The 20669-nt window shown below is 37.6% G+C and overlaps 4 protein-coding genes and 1 long non-coding RNA gene across 7 annotated transcripts in view; 3 read left to right on the top strand and 2 right to left on the bottom strand.

Annotated features, from left to right (window-relative positions):
* The window catches only part of LOC144652686 (uncharacterized), a 207603-nt gene that overhangs the window by 19065 nt on the left and 167869 nt on the right, over positions 1-20669 (top strand). The gene's annotated exons all lie outside the window — the stretch shown is intronic.
* The window catches only part of LOC144652588 (uncharacterized), a 77477-nt gene that overhangs the window by 53722 nt on the left and 3086 nt on the right, over positions 1-20669 (bottom strand). The window lies entirely within an intron of this gene.
* LOC144648764 (uncharacterized) lies at positions 346-4225 on the bottom strand. 2 transcript variants are annotated; one of them, XM_078508230.1, is made up of 5 exons: positions 4173-4225; positions 3326-3499; positions 2010-2368; positions 1314-1514; positions 346-916 (listed from the first exon to the last, which is right to left on the bottom strand). In XM_078508230.1, exons 2-5 carry the CDS (start codon positions 3462-3464, stop codon positions 584-586), a joined length of 1032 nt encoding a protein of 343 aa, XP_078364356.1. In that variant the 5' UTR covers positions 3465-3499; positions 4173-4225; the 3' UTR covers positions 346-583. The 2 variants fall into 2 exon arrangements, with proteins under 2 accessions (XP_078364356.1, XP_078364355.1); XM_078508229.1 differs by lacking the exon at positions 4173-4225 and having other exon boundaries at positions 3326-3799.
* LOC144648763 (uncharacterized) lies at positions 5145-9452 on the top strand. 2 transcript variants are annotated; one of them, XM_078508227.1, is made up of 5 exons: positions 5145-5222; positions 6034-6150; positions 6878-7224; positions 7863-8063; positions 9008-9452. In XM_078508227.1, the coding sequence occupies exons 2-5, from the start codon at positions 6051-6053 to the stop codon at positions 9335-9337; spliced, it is 978 nt and encodes a 325-aa protein (XP_078364353.1). In that variant the 5' UTR covers positions 5145-5222; positions 6034-6050; the 3' UTR covers positions 9338-9452. The 2 variants fall into 2 exon arrangements, with proteins under 2 accessions (XP_078364353.1, XP_078364352.1); XM_078508226.1 differs by lacking the exon at positions 5145-5222 and adding an exon at positions 5676-5781.
* LOC144648762 (heparan sulfate glucosamine 3-O-sulfotransferase 1-like) lies at positions 11264-14367 on the top strand. The gene is made up of 2 exons (XM_078508225.1): positions 11264-11453; positions 12471-14367. The coding sequence occupies exon 2, from the start codon at positions 12565-12567 to the stop codon at positions 13585-13587; it is 1023 nt and encodes a 340-aa protein (XP_078364351.1). The 5' UTR covers positions 11264-11453; positions 12471-12564; the 3' UTR covers positions 13588-14367.

Below are 20669 nucleotides of genomic sequence, written 5' to 3'. Positions count from 1 at the left end.
GATCACAGGTACACAACTGTAAACCCCAATACAAATCAAACAATAGAATTAACTTTTGATACAAACTCCTGCTCAGCTAATTAGTGTTCATTAACTTTTGATACAGATCTCTACTGATTCGCATAAAATACTTTGCATTCAATTTATTTTTTCATTCAAGTAGCATAAAATATTCGCGTCCGATCTGAATGTCGTACATGGCTCGCCTATCAGCTCGCCATTGTAAACCCCCATACAATCTCCCGCTCATATTTTATTTACTACTTATAGTCATCATCAATTGACGTAAAGGGAAGAACCATAGGAAAAAACATTTAAGAAAAAACAGTTTATTTAAAACGCGGGTAAATAAACATTTATAGGAGCAAACATCTTTACATTTGCTACTTATGCATAATACAACCTTATTTATACATGATATATACAAACTAAACCTTAAACAAGCTTGCGGAGTGGTGGAAAATGTTAACTTATACTGTAATATTTTTCGACTCTTTTGAAGAAAGGCCTTCCCTAAGAAAAAGCCTACCTCAAGAAAACCATAAAACTACCTTATAAAGTATTGAAAGATACCTTTCTTTGCTTAATTACTATTAAATGTAAACAATCTCATAAACGGATACTTTTTCATTTCGTTTAAAACTCTATTTTTCTGTTCTCTCGTCCATGCAACGGAATTCCTTGTAAAGGAGGGTTTAGAGAACAATAACTTTGAGGAAGCGTCAATATAGTCTTCACCACAAGTTACTTCCAGAAAATTGCACAGTTTTTGTAAATTTTCTTGGGGTTTAGAAATAACTTCGTAACTGTAGACATCCAGCACTTCATATTTGCCATACTGGTGCAGTGTTTGGGCAGACTTGACGTGGTCAAAATAATGAGTAATGATCATATCCAATAAAGTTGAATTGTCGGCCTAGGACACAAAATCAAACATGCAATTGTTTTAACATTTCTGCATTTAGGATCACACATGTAAGGCAACTCATGGCACATACCTACATGAGCAAGTAAGACATCTACAACGTTTTGGCGTAGCTTTAGGGAAGACGAGAAGGAGAGGGGGTAACATTATTAAAGTGGCCTGATGGCTGTTGCCATATAAAGTTTCTATCCTGCATTGTTATATTAAGTCATATCTTCGGGAGCAGGGATGGCGCAGTGGTGAGAGGGCTCACCTCCCACCAATCTGGCCCGAGTTCGATTTCGAGTTGAAACAGGACCTCAGTCTTGCGGTTCTTAGGTGCGTTTTGCCTTCTGAGGCCTTTTTATGTTCATGTTAAAGGTTTCAAGGGTAGGCTTTATGTACTTACTTTAAAGCTTTCGTCCCGCGCCATGTCCCTGCTATCAAGATTCCTCAGCAACTTCGTGGCAATGTTATCAAATGGGTTCCTGATCACGTGAATGAACTTTAGTTTGGTTTTTAGAGATCTTTGTATTTCATCCAAAAGTTTAAGGTTCCTGGGGTTTCTTAGGACATGGCTTGTTGATGTCCCCTTCTTGTCTCCGATAACCTGTGTGAGACAAAACAAGATAAAGGGACTGTACTGTTGGCCAAAAGGCAGCATCACCACTACTGCCATCACAACCACCATTACCACCAATAAAAACACCGCCACTACACTGCCGACCACAATAAGAACAATAACGTTAAAAACAACAGCATTAACATGAAAAATAACAACTTTTATTTGCATTCAGATACGTAGACATCTACGCTTTTTTTCGCAGGTAGCGAAGAGAAATTACCCAGGCCAAATTATTTAAGAGTTATTTAGCGGGAGGCACTGTGGCCTAATGGTTAGTGTGCCGGACTCCGGATATTAAATCCTACGGTGGCTTTTAACTCCCTTAATGCATAGTAGCCTGCGAGAAGGCTCGCCTTTTGGTCACATGCACGATCTGATGTAACATATTATCAAATGGCCTTGTCTCACAAAAAGTGGAAACCACCGAATTCACGAACTTTACTGAGGAGCAATTATTATTTGTTTAATTTCTTTCCATACCTTTAAATTATCTTTGTACGTTCCCTGCCACTGTCCAGGCACATTGTAAGAATAATGATCACCCCCAAAGCGTGAAGCTGCGCGATTTCCAAACATGGCTTGAAAACGTGAAAGCGAATGAAGATCAAAGAAGAGTCGAGTCTTCAGATTCTCGTTGCTGCCTTTGCTTCTGTTTTTGTAATAGCCCCATTTGTTTATCGCTTTAAATTCGTGTGGAATAATTATCTCTGGATGAGCATCTAAAATGGCGCCAATGAGACTGTGGCCACTGCGCGCATGCCCAATAAATAACACAAATGTCTGGACGCCGCTGTACAATGTTCGGAGCCTTTCCTCGAGAACTCCTCGGGAATAGTCATCTACGAAATAAAGCACAATTAAATAACTGCACAAGAGTGGGCTGGATAGAAACTACTCCTTTTGTCTTTTGCTTTTTGGTTTGGCTACACTTTGCTCTCTCAGTTCCTCCATCTTGGTAGCCCCTTGCTTTAATTAACTTAAACTCGCTCGGGCTGTCTACATATTTTCATTCATCCAAAATATGATTTCTAAAACATTTCGTTCCTGCCGCTTGTTACCCATCCCACAATGATCCCTTTCTCGCAGTCAAAGGTAAAGTAAAGTCTGCATGCGAACCTAGGGGCCCGTCAGGCTGGAGCTTATCCAGGTTTCATGAAGAGCCTAGGAGTATTTCTAATCTCCCCCTCCCTTGGATGGAATACTAGTCCATCGTAGGGTTCCCCCAGCATTAAATTCGCCGGTACCCATTTGTACACCTGGGCCCAGTTGTAAGGGTTCCTAACACTATCCACTGGATAAGTCGCCATCTAGTTGATAAGTGTTAATAAAACATACTGCGTTGTCCACCGGATAGTGGTTTATCCGGTGGATAGCGTCATCCATCTTTTGAACAACTGGGGACAGGGTGAAGAGAGGCATTATGAAAATTAAGTAACTTCCCCAAGAACACAGCGCAGTGCCCCGGCCAGGGATCAAACCTGAACCGCTCTATACGGGGTCCAGCGCACTAACCATTAGGCTACCGTGCTTCGCATAATGACTAAAGAGTTTGAGACTGCTGTATTAATTTGGTTTGATGTCAACATTACAGGGTCACTAGAAAGAGGGTCAGGAATTATATTAGTTGTTATTACAATCACAGTTACTAGTCTTTTTTTCAGCCTAATTTGATCGAGATTGTGGAATATAATGACATAATAACAACACTAAATGTACAACAGAGGATGAGCTACTGTATTTTTTAGCAGTCCGCAAGAGACACTGAAAACGATAAATTTTGCCCATACATTACTTACCGTAAGTTTGACTCGGAGGAGGATCAAAGTGAAGGAACTGTCCGTCTTGGTGTGCATATGGCTTAGTGAAAAACAACAGAACTGCTACTAAGGTAAACAGTGCTATTACAGTCGTACCGTAAATTTGTAGGAATCTCATTACGAAACAGTTAACAAAGTGGACCCAACAAGAACCTGCAAAAAATTGCAAACCAAAACACATATTACAAAATTTAATTATCGATTATTTTCTTTATTATAACTTACATCTTTTCGAATTCTTTTATTCAAATATAAACAGAAAGCATTCCACTCGAAATCTGTACATAACACTGACAAACAACTTAACATTTATATTTAATTAAATGAAATGATCCTTGCTGTGTCACTGTGCTAGCAACTTAAGCAATTGCATTTTATAAGCCTGAAGAAAGATTCAAGGCTACAACGGGATTTGAACCTTCAATTGTCTTGCTCCCAACGTATCAAGGCTTCATAGCTCAGATGGTGGAGCAACGCACAGTTGTCCAATTTTTTACAGACTTAAAATGGAATTCCTTAAATTGCTAGCACAATGCAAGAATCTTTTCATTCATTTTATTATGTCTTTCATACATTCACTTTGACAACATTTATATTGTTACAGAGGAAAAAGCTTCGCGCAGAGCACAGAGTTCGTTCAGTGCTACAAGATTAAGAAACCATTGAACTTATTGTACACAACTTCACAGCTACAATAAAATCGATATCGATGCGAATGAATAAATAAAAAAGCCATTTTAATGACTAGTCTGAATATCAAGAATAACTTGCCGTTAATATATGTAGGTAAACGAGTATTCTTAAAATTGAAAAAAAAAACCCTTACCTCTTCACTAAAGGCGGACTTTAATAATTAAAATTGCCGGCCCCAAATTCAAGGCCAATTGCTTCAAGCAGGATTGCAAATTGTGAAGAATGCTCAAATATCTACCAGTCGGGCTAAACGGTTTTATTTGTTTGGTTAAAACGTGTAGTTAATTTAAATGTAAATTTACTCTTAACATGTCAATCCCTTTCCCTCCCACAGAAATTAAAAGGCACTTTTAATTATTACGTATTCAAACAATTCTTGACTTTTAAAAAGAAACTCTTTATTGCTTCGTCTCACTTAAATATGAATAGACATTTTTTCAAAGCACCAAAGAGGGCCAAAGTTGCCCTAGCAATGAAGAAAATGGTGTTTTCCACATCTTAAAACACCTTTCTTCTTACAAACGGGTATTTTTTCCATCGGCGATTAGCATTGATTTATTAATCGAGCTTAGCTATGAGCGTAGTTAGAAGAAATTCACCAGAAATAAAGCTAGTTTTTCTTTTCGTCCAATTCGGGTTATTGAATAAAGGGAAATTGTTCTCCTTCTGTTAATGATGTGATATTTATTCCATCGCTCTTAGTTTCTTCTACTGCCCTTCATAAAGTGTTCGCTACGTACTTATACGTTAAAAATATGTTATTTTAAAACGACTGTTATTTTAGCATCAAGGACTCTCGAAAGGTTTACAAATAGAATTGATGTTTCTTTCATTGAATAAATCGTGTGTTGTATACAAACTATACAATAATTTAAAAGATAGCGAGACATGAAATAATAGGCCATTGTTCAGATATTTTAGATATTTGCAAAATTGCAAAGCAACATGGGTGTAAGCCGAATATACTTTTTTATTGATTTTATCATCAGGCCTTCCACAATTAGAACTGCAGTGTTCAAAATATTCCAATAATTATTGTGGAGAAAGAAACACTAGAAAAATTGAAGATAAATGAAAAACTCATTTACTCGTAATTCACAAGTTTATGATAGACACGCTTTATTTTACACTGGTATCGAAATTTTCGAATGCAGCGTTATAGGCACGACAAGTCAATACGCAGGTTAGTAATATATAATATATATTTTTTAATGCTTTATTGAGGTTAGTAAGCGTGTTCGATCTGAAGTATATGTTATTGAGTTTACCCACCGTTCATTTTTTAACATTGAAGGTGGCTCTGAAACCGGAATTTTTTAACTTTGCAAAAAGTTGTATCTTAAAATGCTGATCATAACTCAATAATAAAAATTCCTTTTTGAGTTCGCACTCAAAGCTAAAATTAAAGGCGTTTTAAACAGGTTATACTATTTCTATGGTAACCAGGGATGCCAAGAAAATAACCACCATTTGCTTGGTTTTTTTTTTTCTATATTTTTAATAAAAAAAACCAAAAAAAGTAAAAAAAAAAAAAACCGGATAAAAAAAAAAAAAAAAAAAAAAAAAAAAAAAAAAAATAAAACAAATAAAAAAAAAAGGACCAAAAAAACTCCGCTCAGTTAAGTAAGCATCAAACGAACAATTCTTGTCTTTTATTCAGCGTTCGCTTTACAACTTGATGAGTGTATTTTTTAAACTCGGGGTCGACATGAGGAGGGACGTTGAATATACGCTATACAGGGGTACGATATTTTCGCTGTATTAACAGTATATATTTTGGTAGAATACTCAACAGATATCGAGTTTTCAGAAGAAAAAATCTTACCGGTCATTATGTTATTGATATAGAGTGTGTTTGATTTTGAATATATTGTGTAGTGTTTTATTTTTCCCCTCTATTTAGGCATATCAGTCACCACCAACCTTCGTGGTCTATCCCATATTAAAATGCTTCCCTATCTCTAAGATAATGTTTCTCATTTTTCATGTTGCAGATTAGGAAAATTTAACAATGTCTTATAAGATTTTGAAAGGTGCCTTGTTGGTAATTGGTATTGTACTATATGCAGTCCTCTGGACCAAACTACTGGCCTGTTCGAAATACAACCAAGGTATAATAATACTCTTTTATCATCACTATAAGTTCTTTTCGTTTCGTTCGTCAGCTTGAAATCCTTAAGGCTAATTTACACGCAGCGATCGGCCCGATTAGTTGGCTTATTCTAACAAGCCAATCGCTACGCTCTGTCGACCCGATTACCCGGCATTTGTTGACACCAACAACAATAACAACTACAGTAAACTTCTTTTCACTCTAGAATTTTACTTTTTTGTTGGAAAAGTTAAAACTTGAAAATTGGCTCGTTTTGTAAAATCTGTTGTAGTGCATCAGATTTTTTAAAAAAAGGGGCCGATTTTTAAACGCGCACTCATTTTGTTCTTAATTTTGGGTCAAATCGGTCCGAGAAATAGTAGCGTATAACCCTGGCTACACTCGTAGACATTGCTCGTATAGAACGCAACAACCGGCGTTAACCTTAAGCGGCCTTCAAACGACAGACCAATAAAATGGCCAACTCGTGTTGGCAAACTCAAGTTGGTGTGTGTGAACGACGCAACAACGGCAAACAAGTTAGCCAACTGTTGGCGACAAATAGAACTTGTCTCTATTCTCGCCAACAGTTTGCCAACTGTTGTTGCCGTGTCGTTCACACACACCAACTTGAGTTTGCCAACTTTAGTTTGTCGTATGAAGGCCGCTTTAGCGTTGCTCGCACTCAGTTCTTGACGACCAAAGGCTACATATTATGTTATAAGAAAACCTCTTCCTTTTTCTAGTCCTGCAATTAACAAATCCACCAACTCTGGACGCGGAAATATACGACAAGGTCAAGGTTTTACTGCTTTTTATTGGGTACAACAGAAGCCGACACACTCTGATTGCTTCGTTGTTAGATGCTCATCCGAATATGATTATCGCCAACGACTTCAATATCCTGAATGAATGGATAACCAACCCTTTGTTGTCCCAAAGACAGAAATATTACATATACGAACTGCTCCTTGCAAAATCTCGTTATGACGTCATGTATGGCGTGCGATCGCGATTGGTGAATGGCAAGCCAGCTCAATATCATTACAACATCAAGGGTCAGTGGCAAGGGCAATACAATGATAGCATACAGGTGAGTGCGGCTGATACGAAATTTATCGACCTAAATTTTCTTTTTATCTGCTCATACGTCAATGATTGAAAATAGGCGCCACCTGATTGGCCGCTGAAAGACATGTTTGGTGTTTGAGTAGCCACCCATTTCTATAAAGTTAGAAGATTACTAAAGCGTCACCACACCTCTTTCGACAGAAATTGTTAAGTTAAAAGGACACTGTCTTGTTGAAATAGCAAACTTTCACACAGCTTTTTTTCCACGTTATATCGTCAAATGCCAATAAAAATATACGGCTTGTTACATAAAAAGATTCTATGGAGCAAAACAAAAGCAGTAATTTCGAAATTACAAGGATTGAGTAATCTTAAAGCAAGCACCTTGCCATAATCATGATAAGAAGATATATTGCAGCCGGGATAGTGCCCCTTTAGTTAAGCCAGACCCAGATTTTTTGAAATGCACTTTGCGATACTACGGTCTACCAAATTCTGCGCTAAGTTTAAATTTTGCCAGGCCAAGCCTTCAAACTGTCCCGGTTTGAGAAAGCCGAACTGGATTTGAGGAAGGGTATAGCTAAAAACCAATTCCACCCTCCTTCCTAAATCTGCCCTTCTCGGCATCATTTTGCCTAACATAATCTGTCTTTTGTGCAGGTTATTGGAGATAAAAAAGCAGCTCAAGCCTCAGTTATTTTACTTGAAAGAAAAGGAAGGGAGTCACTGAAGCAACTGGAAGGTAAACTTGGAGTGCAGATCAAGTTTATTCACGTTATAAGGAATCCTTTTGATAACATCGCAACCTTGGCATTACGACGAGCAAAAGTCAAGAAAAACTCAGCACAAGACAATCTACAGGTCAGTATCAAACCCATTTTGCTACGTTGTCATTTCCTGAGTTAAAGTTCCTCTCCCGGCTTTTCCCTTGTAATCATCGTCATCATCATCATCATCATCATCATCATTGTTGTATTAATGGAATAATAACGTTACCCAACGTGTTCCAGAGCAAGAGTCGACTACAGTAACTGCAACATTATTGGCTTTAGCATATGCTTACTGTTTTTTTACCACTGCCTCCCCCCCCCCCCCCCCCCCGTTCCGTTGCTGCATAGTCGTAGTAAGCAGATAAAAAATGTGTACATATTTTTACCTGTTTGTGTTTTAAAGCCCTTTGGGAGAAATTTGGAAGCAAAATATTCCAGTAGGATCTTGAACACGCGGGAAGATGCACTTCATGATCAGATTAGCACACTGACTAAATCGTAACTAACCGCGTTTAAATAAAGATGATGATGATGATGATGATGATGATGATGATGATCTACTTACCGTTATTGTCGAAACACACTGATAACTAACTTAATAGTGAAGATATTAGTTCATTTCACACCTTCGCATTGTCGTGATCCCGTTTGAAATTTGCCTCAGAGATTGGATCCTGTACAATAATCTCAACACAACTACAGCAAGGCGCCCAAAAGTGTGCCACTTTTAATTTATTCACATTCTTTCGTGAAGATTTAATCCAATCAAAAGCCGTGGATAGCTTGCAGTTGACTTCTGATTGGATTAAATCTGCACGGAAGAATGTGAATAAATTAAAAGTGGTCACACCTTGCGGGACGGCTGTACACAAGCTAGCTCTGTCTAAGTTAGGCTTCAAAAGTATTCAAAGTACTCATATGACAAGTTCCTGAGTGTACAGCCGGCTTGTGAATCGTAAATTCTTATTTTTAAATTTGTCGTTGTGTTTTGGGTTAAAACAAGTAATAATCAGTTGTGTAATGTTCTTATTTTAGTGCAAATGTACAACCGAGCTTGAAGCTAGCATAGCCGAATACAGTCAACAAGTCCAAGGGAGCTCGCAAGTAAAGAGAAACTTTCCAGGTCGTGTACTCGATGTTTACAGTATGGATGTGATGACAAATACACAAGAAACACTCAGAAAAATTTGCGACTTCTTGGAAATCACGTGCACACAGGAGTATCTAGACGACTGCGCTTCAATTGTAGACCCAGTGCCCTCAAAGACGCGGCATTTTGTTGAGTGGACTAAAGACCAACGGACAAGGGTTAATATGTTAATAAAACAATTTTCATTTCTTGCATCATTCTCATTTGAAAATTAAAGTAGCTCATGTTCAGCTGAACCTATAGCCCATCAAGAATTACGTTGTGTTTAACTGAAAGGGTTTGTAAATGAGAAGAGAAAAATTGAATAATCAAACAGAGATATTTAAACAATAAAACAATATTTATTACCTAACTGCTGTCTGTGAGACATTTCTTTAACTAACGGAGAGGTAGAATCTTCGTGTTTGATAACTCCAGCTTATGAATGATCGTAACGAAATTCCAGCCAAGCTTTGGTTAACTTCTGAATAAAATTTATTCACTATCTTTCGGAAAGCAACATTCGGGGGTTAGCAAAAGAAAGACTCGAATGATTTATTTAAAAAAAAAACCTTACAACCCATAACGATATTGATATATTGAACAGCATTGTGAAAAAACATACAAATATGGCAATATAAAAATTGATGAAGCCTTCTTGTGCTATTCAAATTGTTTTAATTCTTCGCGTCTGCTAAAAATAAAGACCGAAATTATAAGTATACTTTGAAAGAAAGAATCAGTTCTTTTAACATGCAGTCCATGAACACCATTGATAAACAGTTGTGCCTGTGGTTAAGACTCTCCAATGCTAAACGAATACGTATTTCTAGCTTATCCGTACGTTGCTTGGCATTTTATTTATCCGCAGTAGTTTGTTTTAGAAAGTTCGGGAAATAAAATATAATATTTGAAAAGAACAGGAAGGGTTCATTTTAACAGTTTGGTTTTCCTGCAGTTGAAATTCAAAAAAGGCTGCTACCGAAGTTATATTTTTAGTCAACGTAGAGGTCAATAATAAAGTATTTTACCAACACGGAGGTGAATAATTGCTTTTAGTTTAAAATGATTTTTTAACCCTTTTGAAGACTCATAATAAAATGATGTGTAAAATTCCCTTGCCAGATACAACAGTGTGCTAAGAAAGATATTAAAAATAATGAAAGTTTGATTCGCGGGCTACTCCCGCGTGCTATATACCGAGTAGAGAAATGGAGAGGTAAATATCTTTCGTTGTCAACCAACACTTCATGAGATAAATACAATGCACACACATAAAACAGCTAGCCCCAGCAGTGTTCTTTTCTATAGGAAAGTGGTAATTGAAAAGGTAAATGCTTTTCATGCTAAAACGAAAATTACATGACAACGTTGTGCCAGCGATCGAAAAGAATCAAAACACTGCTTTCAATGGTTTTATAAAGATGGATTCCCAGGCGTGAGATCGCCATGCCCCGTTTTGTTGTAAGAACAGCAATTAAAAACCTGTATGAAGTATGTTTCTTGCAAGTTTTGTTGCTGAATAAAAGGATAAAGTGGAGTGAAACGTTTCGAATGGTTGGGTTTTACAGTCCCTGAATTGAAACCTCGAGGGCTTCCATTAAACAGAGAGAAACAGAAAAGAGAATCAACCTGACGACTCATTGCGATATTAAAATCTTTCCACGGCTTACCCGAAAGTCTCCAAACCTAAGTTAAAAAATGAGCGTTTTGAGAATTTTGTGCATATATGCTGAGGTGACGCGGCTATATAGTCTGACACGTCTTCTCTACTTTTAGAGTGAAGGAAAATTGGTTTCATTTTCATGGCAATTTTCGTTTAAAAGAGGACTGCGGATTATTTTTTTTATAAACGAAAACTATTAAATATAGTTGTCCCCTGTTAAAGGTCCCCTTCGGAGAAAATAAAACCAATTCGTGGAGCTCACTATTGTTCAATATTAGCGACTGATCTCAAAGAGGCACACAAACAATCGCATAAAAAGAAGATGAACAGTTATGATTCCTTGGTAACATTATGGTTAAACAAGTATTTAGGATGTTCTAGGTAATGATATGTACAATTGTGGTTTGAGGCGATCTTGCATTGCAGTTAAACCTAACCAGTTTCATATTGTCATAGATCGAATCAATCGTCGTAAAAGTTAAGCCTAAAAAGTTATTTGAAAAAATTACTGCTGATCAAATTCACCGAAGATTTTTTTCAGACGCAGAATTTTGCTTCCTTCATTCAAGCTGGTTATCGCCAGTACGCGAGGATACTCAGTCTCTACAAAAAAACAAGCAAACACAGAAATAACTTCAATTGGTCAAGACAGACAACGAAAGGACATCTATTTCATATAGCAGAAGGTAAGAAGAAGAAAAAAGTAGTTAAGAGGAAATCCGCCAGGACTTCGAGTAGTTATTGGAAAGAATTATGTACCAAAACTATTTACACCTGATTGCAAGCTTTTGTGTTACTGCTTCAAATATCTTATCGAAAGAAATCTTTTCTAACAACACCAAACATTGAAAACAAATTTCGAAGTTCCACTGAATTCCACTGAATCGCTTAAGACGAATTTACAAAATGGCTACACGTGAGATTTTGCCTATACCTTATGAACTTTGAAATTCATTTTCTCAGACTCTGATAAGAAATTGTTGTTGGTGTTATCATGGATAATTACTTACATTTTTACCTTTTATTAAGGGTAGGAAATAACGCAATAGGATTTAAATTATTCTGGTACTTGATTTTTGTCCAACTTTAATAAATATTACTCGACTTCCTAGTGGATTCCGTCTTAATACTATGTTATCGTATTTCAAATGTGGATATCCGGTTCATTTCAGTCTTAGTACTGACGATTTCTTTAAAAAAAATCACCCTTTCTCCATTTTGTTATCGGAAATTCTTATTGATATTTATCAGCGGAGAAAACATGCCAGTATGAGGTGGAAAGATACAAGATATAATAAAAATGCCAAAAAATTAAAATTTTCTATACACTGTAGTTTGTATTTTGTTATTAATTATTGTATCATGATCTCTGAATAGCTCGCATTCTTATCTTATATTAATCCCCAAAAATGTTTTCTCACGTACCTCCTATATTCTCCTTAGAGACTTTGATAAGACTTACTAACGTCCCACTTTCGATATTGAAACAATTTGACCTACTCAGGCTCTCAAACAACGCAACGATATTGTCCGAAGTTTAAGAACAGTTTCCCAAGCTAGATAGACTTGTTTCAATAACTGTTGGTGTTTTTTTTTCCCATAAATTAGACTCCCTTCTAATTTTGCGACCTTCGCTTAGATTTTTGTATTTAAAATACATATCGCTGTGTTTAAATCGATCTAACGTTTTTGTTTCTTCGTAGGGTGATCAGAGTCGTCGTAGTTCAACTGAATCAACTCGCAAGCTAACATTATATCGACAATACGAGCTTAAAAAGCTGATAAGGGCTTCCTATTATGCAGCTAACGAGAGTTCGAAGATCCACTTTGCGACGATTCTATTTATATTTAATGACTATTTTCCTTTCCGCGGCTGTTCTATTTTGCGTTGTTCACAATCAACTATGGTCTGAAGAGCGGCTACTGCTGGATTTTGCTCGCACCGAGACTACGCAGAGCTACAATGTGTCACTACCCGTGCTAAACAAGGACACTTTTTACATGAACATCGCGGAAAACGAATGGAAACAACGCCTCCCAAACGCTCTTATCATCGGAATAAGAAAAGGCGGTACAAGAGCACTTATCGATTCTATCTCGCGTCACCCAGATGTCAGGGCGTGTACGAGAGAGGTCCACTTCTTTGACCGCCAGGAGAATTATCAACTGGGGCTCAACTGGTACATGAGTCAAATGCCGCTGTCTTTACATAACCAAATCACAATCGAGAAAACTCCCGCTTACTTTGTAACAGATGACGCTCCTCGTCTAGTCTTCAAAATGTCCACTTCAGTTAAACTGTTGGTGGTAGTGCGAGATCCGACTGTCCGAGCGATTTCCGATTATGCACAGTTGTTTGATAAACATCACGGTACGCTGAGGCCATTTGAGGAATATGTAACCGAGGATGCTCAGCACCGAGTCCTGCGAACAACGAGCGCAATAGTGGACAGTGGTGTTTACATCAATCATTTGAAAAAATGGTTGGAATACTTCCCCCTTGAGCAGATTCACTTCATAAATGGCGAAGAGCTGGTCAAGAACCCGGTTCACGAGATGAAATCCGTTGAGACGTTTTTGGGTTTGGAACCGTTTATCGACGAAACGTTGTACTACTTTAATGAGACTAAGGGTTTCCCGTGTTTAGTACCCGCCTCCCAAGAGAACGGTAAACAAACGGTTTCTGGGTGCTTGTCAGAAACAAAGGGAAGACCACATCCTCCTGTGAATGAGGATGTCGTGACAATGTTGCGTGACTTTTACAGGCCATTTAACGAAGAGTTTTACAGTGCGGTAGGGAAAAACTTTGGATGGCCTTAGTCATGGGGTGTTTATTTCTTTTAATCTAGGATTTCATTTACCCACAGGGACACTTCAAAACCACACCTTTGAGACTAGCAGTAAGAACAGTACAGTGTAAGAGTAAAGCCTGCCTTCAAATCCCGGTTTCAATTGGTTGAAGCGACTAGGATTATTTTCACTCCTCCCTGAATGGGATGCTAGTCCATCACAGGATTGCCCCAGCCCCTATTAAATTCGGCGGTGTCCATTTATACACCTGGGTGGAGAGAGGACTGTTTCGAGACTTTAAGGGCCGATTATTTAAACGAAGCCTAAGTTAGACGTGGTTTAAGGCTAAATCGAGGTTTAGACGACGACTCCATAAACTATGGCTAACCGGAGTCTAAATTGCATTATTTGAACGCCGATGAGCCGAAGTTCACGAAGACCACGTTTAGACGACGTCTAACGAGTGTAGCTATTGTTTTGACATCATGCATGCGTGCTGCTCCCAAAGGAACACTATTGTCCTGCTGTTGTTTTCTTTTAATAAAAGGATTGCATACATAATGTAGTATAGAGCTGTGTGGAAATATTTTCAAGAAATTGTACTCGTGTTTTTTAACGGAAATGAAACAAATGGAATCAAATATCTCTTTAAACCAGCTCGGAGGTTCAGGAAGCGCATACAAAGTACATTTCAAGAAACAAGTTGACTGCAACGGGCTAGAATCAGTGAAAATAAACAGTTAAACCTACTCAGGAGCAGGTCTAACTTGCAATTGTTTGTTAGTCAACGGTTAAACTTCATCTAGACGCGGGTTATGATAAACGTTGTTTAAATAATTAATATTGGATTCGCAGGCTAAATCCCGATTTAGACGATGACTTTCCTAGCCGCGGTCTAAACTTCGTTTAAATAACCGGCCCTAAGAGTGCCTCCCTCCATGCGGGTGTAAAGTGTAAAGTACAATGTAATTGAAGCAGTGGCCCAATGGTAAGTTTGCTGGATTCCGGATCGAGCGGTCCGGTTTCGAGTCTGTCCGGGGTCACTGTGTCGTGTTCTTGGGCAAGAAACTTTACTCTCATCGTGCCTCTCTCTCCCCAGGTGTATAAATGGGTACTGGCGAATTTACTGCTGGGGTAACCCTGCGATGGACTAGGACCCCACCCAGGATAGGAGTGTAAAACTAAAGACCCCACTAAACCTGAACTGTTTTAATTTATTTAGGAACTAAAAAAACAGGCCGCTGAGTTTTGCTTTATACCTCACTGATGAATAATATGCCCTCCGGATAGACCATTTAAAACCACTTATTTCTACTCTAGTCTAAAAGAAACCCATTTGTAATTGGTATTTATTATGTAATATCAGCCCGGGGAGGGGGGGGGAGGTACTCCCTACAATGTCCTATACGGGGCGGCTCCGTTCAGGCATCAGGTATATAACAGGGTAGGGACTTCACAAATTTAGGTATAGGAAAGGGTATGAAAATCTGTCATTAGGTTTTTAAAATGTCCTTTCATTAAAATATTTCAAACAGATGCAACAACCTCGTTCCCAGGGTCTCTCTCTCCCCGAGGGCGAAAGAAACCCTGGAACGAGGTCGCAGATGTAATTTATTGCTGTATTATTTTAATTTATAAAGCGCTACTTGAAAATAACAAGATAAGAAACGTCGTGTTCTAAGTTTATGCCCTGTCTTTCAGGTAGATGAAAGGGGTCCTTTTGTCAGTAAAAGGTATGCGAAAGGGTACAATTACTGTCAAAATGGTATATAAAAGGGTAAGGGGTAAGAGCTCGGGGCGGAGCCTCCCCGTATAAAACTTTTTTGAGTACCCCCCCCCCCCGGGAATGTCAATTCAAATAGCTTGTCCTTCAAACTGTTCTTTCAAGCCATTAAGAGAGGACACAACCAATAGTCCATATTAAATGCACTATTATTCCGGGGCAACCCTTTTAATTTCACTAGTGTACTCTTTGCTTACTGCTTACATATTGTTTGTTTAGGTCTGTGTGTGGGACAGTAGGGCAAAGATATTGATATGTTCCGCTCATGTCCCACAGAGCTGCGAAAAGTTTCTCGGCATCTTTTGATGTTTTAAGACACCTTTTTTTTTTTTTTGCATTTAATGAATACTTTATTTACAACAAAGGCACAACATAAATACAATTAACAAATAAGAAAAAATAAATAAATGTCAGTGCGCTCCTTCTACAATTCCTGGAGTTACAATGCATTACTTAAATTAACTTATTTATTTATTACTTTACTTAAATGAAGCCAAAATAAAGAAATGTTACAATTACAATGGTGTAGGCAGGGAAGGGTAGGAGAATAAGGTAATAAGCGAAATAATTCATTACATTAATTTCTCTATTTTGTATTTATAGATAATTTTATTAATAAAGTCCGGAAGTAACAATGAATCATTCTGGAGTTTTCTTTTGTAAATGTAATAACGCAGAAACGTGGACAAACATGATAGTATAGCTTATTTTTTTACGAAGTGTAGTGAATGTGGTTGGAATACCAAACAGAAATTCCTCAGTGGTAAAACTGAACGTATAATTGTGAGTTGTGTTAAACCAATGCAATACCTTCTGATAGAAGGTCCGAGTGAACTGGCAATTTACAAAGCTGTGATCAATGGAGTCTGCTTCACCACAATAAATACAATTACCATCATCTTTGATTTTAAATCGGTATAGTTCTTTTCTAGTTACGATGATTCTGTGAATAAATTTGAAATTAAATTCTCGTAGTTTATTTTCTTTACACGACCTCCGACCTGACAAAAATATCTCTTTCCACGTCGAGTTAATGGGATTTATTGACTTAGTCCAACATGTAGGACCAGCCGGCAAGTTAGTGTACATTTTATTAATTAAGAGCCAATAAAATTGTTTTGATTTTATCTTATAAAGATCTATACTCGTATTATCGTCAAGCGAAAAATTGGACAAGTCAAAATTTAAATTCGCATGATCTCCAAAAGAGAGTTTCGTATTCTTTGCTTTTACTAGTAAATGATTTGAGATGGCACTGGTTACTTGATCATGATAGTAATGAAGAAAGTTTGTCTTTTTCAAAGAATACTTAGATTTAAAATCCTCAAATGAAAAAAAATCACCATTGATATCTGAAAGATGCATTATAGTTCTGATTCCTTTATTAAGCCATTCTTTGAACAGGAAAGGTTTCCCACCAATTAGTATGTCTTTGTTATTGAAGAGAATCATATCACTGAAGTTATTATAGTTATAAAGGACCTTGAGTTCATTGAAGTAAAGAAGTATATCTCTATAGAAGAGAGGGAGATGATCGAAGTCCTTCACTCGATAATTACACAACAAAAGGAAACCGAGACCACCATGTTTGTTGAAAAAGTATTCTGGGACTATCTTCCAGTTAAAATTTCCAGTCCTCAAGAGTCCAGGGATCCATGCTAATTTTAAGGCTTTATTTATAGTTTCAATATCCGGCATGCGTAAGCCACCTTTTTCAAAATCCTGATAAAGGCTCGTCCTTTTTTAAAAGGACGAGATTAAAATCTTTTAATCTTTGGACGTCAGGTATAACCTCTTTTGGAACATCAATATTCGACATAGAATACACAAGGGATGATATACCTATGGTTTTGCTGATCAGTACCTTCCCAAAAAGTGTTAGGTCTCTCAGTGATCTCCATATATCTAATTTGGTTTGGAATTTTTAATTTTAGTCTCGAAATTGAGTTTATTATTTCCTTGGCTGTCAAAAGACACATAAATTACTAAAGTTCTAGTCGGGTTTTTGATCCATTTAAGGTCAAGTGGTTTTTCTTTATTGTTAACCAGCTTGCCTAGCCACATTGCTTTAGTTTATTCAATATTTAGTTTTAATCCTGAAACTTCACCGTAAGATTCCAAAATCATTAAGGCATTTTTCACTGATGTTATATCCGAGCAGAGAAGATTTGAATCATCCGCATCTGAGAATTTTATTATAAATTAATCCATCGAATAATCGTCACCAAAAAAGAGCTGTATATATATGGAATTGAAACAAATAATGGATGCTTATATTGCGATAAACCTGACTCTATATTGCATTCTTACGCAGACTGCCAACTTATCACGATGCTCACTGATAAACTTATAAATTGGTTCAATAGTTCAAACAACACTAGCTATTCGCTTTCCAAAATGGAAAGGCTCTTTGGGGTTATAGGTGGCACAGGAGACAACCAACATATTTTAAAGCTCAATTTCTGTTTATTGTTTGCCAAACTATTACTTATATTGTCAAAAGCTTCAATCTAAAACATGCAATTTTGAAGAATTTATTGCCAAACAAATTGAATTTCCGGCTCAGTGTTGAGAAATATCACTGATCCATCATCAGAGTAAGGGACAATTGCTTCTCTCTTTTGTCCAGAACTTATTTAATCTTCTTATTAATTACAGTATTTTCTTTTTCTAAATTAAAGTTCAGTTAGTGTTTATTAAGTAAGAGAGGTAGGCACTAGATATATAGTAAAAAAGTAAGTAAAGTCTGTCTCCGAGCCATGAGGCCCATACAGCCGGAGCTTATCCCGGTTTCCGTAGCATTAAGCGACTAGGAGTATTGCTACTCCCCCCTGGATGGGATGCTAGTCCATCGCAGGTTTACCCCCCAGCAGTAAATTCGCCGGTACCCATTTATACACCTGGGTGGAGAGAGGCACTGTGAGAGTAAAGTGTCTTGCCCAAGAACACAACGCAGCGCCCCGGCCAGGCGTCGAACCCGGGCCGTTCGACTCGGAGTTGAGCGCGCAAACCATGAGGCCACCGCGCCTCCCACAAAAAAAAAAAAACTATATATATTTATATAATAACCTGAATTCTAAGCGCATTTTGATTGGTTCTTACTTATGATCTATCAGAGTACAGACACATGGATGACGTCACGCGGTGGTGTGACTCGCGCGCGTGATCAGAGTTCATAGTCCAAATCAGAGTTTCGGCAAAGTTTTTCAAACTTGCGAGGCCACAACAAAGCAAAAAAGTTCAGCTGATATTAATTACAAATGTCCAGTGAGAAACAATACGCCAAGCATCGTTCACCTTTCGAAGCATTTAACTGAGCGAAACAAGCTTGAAGAAGAAGTGAATTATTCGAGAAATGAATTTTGAAAGTACCGTGTTGGACAACGCCACGGGAAACAAACGAATTGCGGTTGAACGTTCGGTTTATAAATATGTTTACAGATTTGAACAACTTTCCAAATCGGAATAAAGGTTATTTTTTCATTGACTTTCAATTGACCATTTTTCTTTTATTTAATTAATCGGATTATAAAGTGTTCGTGTTACAAAATATATATAAAAACTTACTCATCTTTACGGCGGCATGCTAAATCTTTTTAATAAAAACAAATAGACATTTTCCGTGGGTCTGTATTATATCACAGAAGACGTCAAAATTGGTATGAACATCAGTGACCCACTCGGCTAGCGCCTCGTGGGCCACTTCTCTTTTCATACCACATTTTGACGTCATCTGTGATCTATAACTGAACAGACGCACGGCAAAATGGAATCTATTTGTTAAATATATGTCTGAATTTATCAAAACCAGGTCAAGGAAATTTTCCCCGTTTTAAGCGAAATCGCTGTAAACGCCAAACTCGATGATATATGTACAGCCCCCGAAATGATTCCGACCCCGAAATGATCCCCAACCCCGAAATGATCCCCAATTGACCCCGAAATGATCCCGACCCCGAAATGATCCCCAGAGTTTTTCACGCCGACCCTGATGATCAGATTTTTGGAATGGCGTTTAAGCGTGGGAATGTGGATTGCTCAATAATAGGGAAAACTGAGGCCGTAACGAACATGTAAAGTAAAACTCAATAATAGGAAAATTAGTGTTTTTTTGTTCTCTTTTATTCGTCGTTGTCTAGTAATCCTCTCCCGTCTTCTCCGAAACAAGTCTCGATATTTTTTTTTTCAGGCGTAAAACACTCAATTTGTCGCCGACAACCGCCGTGTTTTTCAACTGAATCGCGTAATATTTGGAGCGTTCAAATCTAATCGTCAGTTGAAAATCGCCGCGTTACTGGTGTGTTGGTAAACAATTGGTAGCTCCGAGACGAAATTATATCATGTCTCGTTCCAGGCGTTTCTCTTTCAGCCATCACTTATTGATGCAATGTCGCGCACCCGTGGTTTTCGGTTTTTCTTCTCTCTTGTGTTCTACAAAGTTTTTTTCGGGAAAGAAGATAAGCCTCCTGATGCAAATTCAGGATTATCAGAGAAGGGGGAGGTAAGTATCAATCTCGACTGAAACTTTTTATTACCCACCATTAAATCGCACCTACGCACGTCAATAAAATATAATCATCTTTCTTTCTACCTGTGTTGATTCTATATAAACAGGCATAAGATGTGATTATTAATCTATTTTTCAAACTGTTATTTGTTCATTATACGGCAGTTCGCAATTTTTAAAAAAGCTACTCGGCTGCTTTTTTGACACGTTAACAATCATTAACGCAAATACAGGTCATATTCTTCCTACTTCAGGAGGAGAGGTGTAAAGAAAAAAAATCTTATTTTTTTTTTTTCGAAATTAATATTTTTAACAATTTCCGCTCTTCTAGTCGACGCTTTTTGGCATACTTATGAGTAGGGCATTCACTGGCCCAAAAAGGAAAGTGGGTAAGACGAGGAAGAATGGCGGTCTGCTGAAGATGTTCACGATCCAATGGCAGGAAACACTGTTCGACGTTGTGATACCGATACATTGTATCGTGGTTAAAAAATCAGTCTCGTCATCGTTCATTTACTTTGACAAGTGCGAGCGCACTCAAGCTGGCGAAAAGTATGCGACACAATACAGTGGTCTATCGCGAATTTCTTCAAAAAATCTATACTTAGAAACAAGAATCCTCTTTTCCAAAACAAGGCTCCACTTCGCCCTATTAAAGCAGGGAAAGTACAAGAACGCCATCAATTGACCTTGTTAACATGCAGAGCATGCCAATCACTAATGGCATAACGTACAAGTACATTATGTCCGTAATTGATATATTTAGTAGGTTTGTGTTCTTAGACCCCTCCAATCCAAGGAATCTGCTGAGGTTGCAGAAAA

The sequence above is a fragment of the Oculina patagonica genome, chromosome 4, assembly GCF_052425735.1.
Source record: "Oculina patagonica isolate OP01 chromosome 4, crgOcupat, whole genome shotgun sequence".
Lineage (NCBI taxonomy): Eukaryota > Metazoa > Cnidaria > Anthozoa > Scleractinia > Oculinidae > Oculina > Oculina patagonica.
Note: the sequence above shows the minus strand (reverse complement) of the source record. Positions and strands in the feature narration are given on the sequence as shown.

Excerpts from the sequence above, each read along its gene's own strand:
- LOC144648764 (XM_078508229.1), bottom strand. The coding sequence starts at position 3,527 with ATGTGTTTTGGTTTGCAATTTTTTGCAGGTTCTTGTTGGGTCCACTTT. Across the intron at positions 2,369-3,325 it reads TCCTCCGAGTCAAACTTACG|ATGACTATTCCCGAGGAGTT; the intron begins GTAAGTAATGTA and ends TTTATTTCGTAG. Across the intron at positions 917-1,313 it reads CGCGGGACGAAAGCTTTAAA|GCCGACAATTCAACTTTATT; the intron begins GTAAGTACATAA and ends TTTGTGTCCTAG.
- LOC144648763 (XM_078508227.1), top strand. The coding sequence starts at position 6,051 with ATGTCTTATAAGATTTTGAAAGGTGCCTTGTTGGTAATTGGTATTGTA. Across the intron at positions 7,225-7,862 it reads AATACAATGATAGCATACAG|GTTATTGGAGATAAAAAAGC; the intron begins GTGAGTGCGGCT and ends TCTTTTGTGCAG. Across the intron at positions 8,064-9,007 it reads CAGCACAAGACAATCTACAG|TGCAAATGTACAACCGAGCT; the intron begins GTCAGTATCAAA and ends TTCTTATTTTAG.
- LOC144648762 (XM_078508225.1), top strand. The coding sequence starts at position 12,565 with ATGCAGCTAACGAGAGTTCGAAGATCCACTTTGCGACGATTCTATTTA.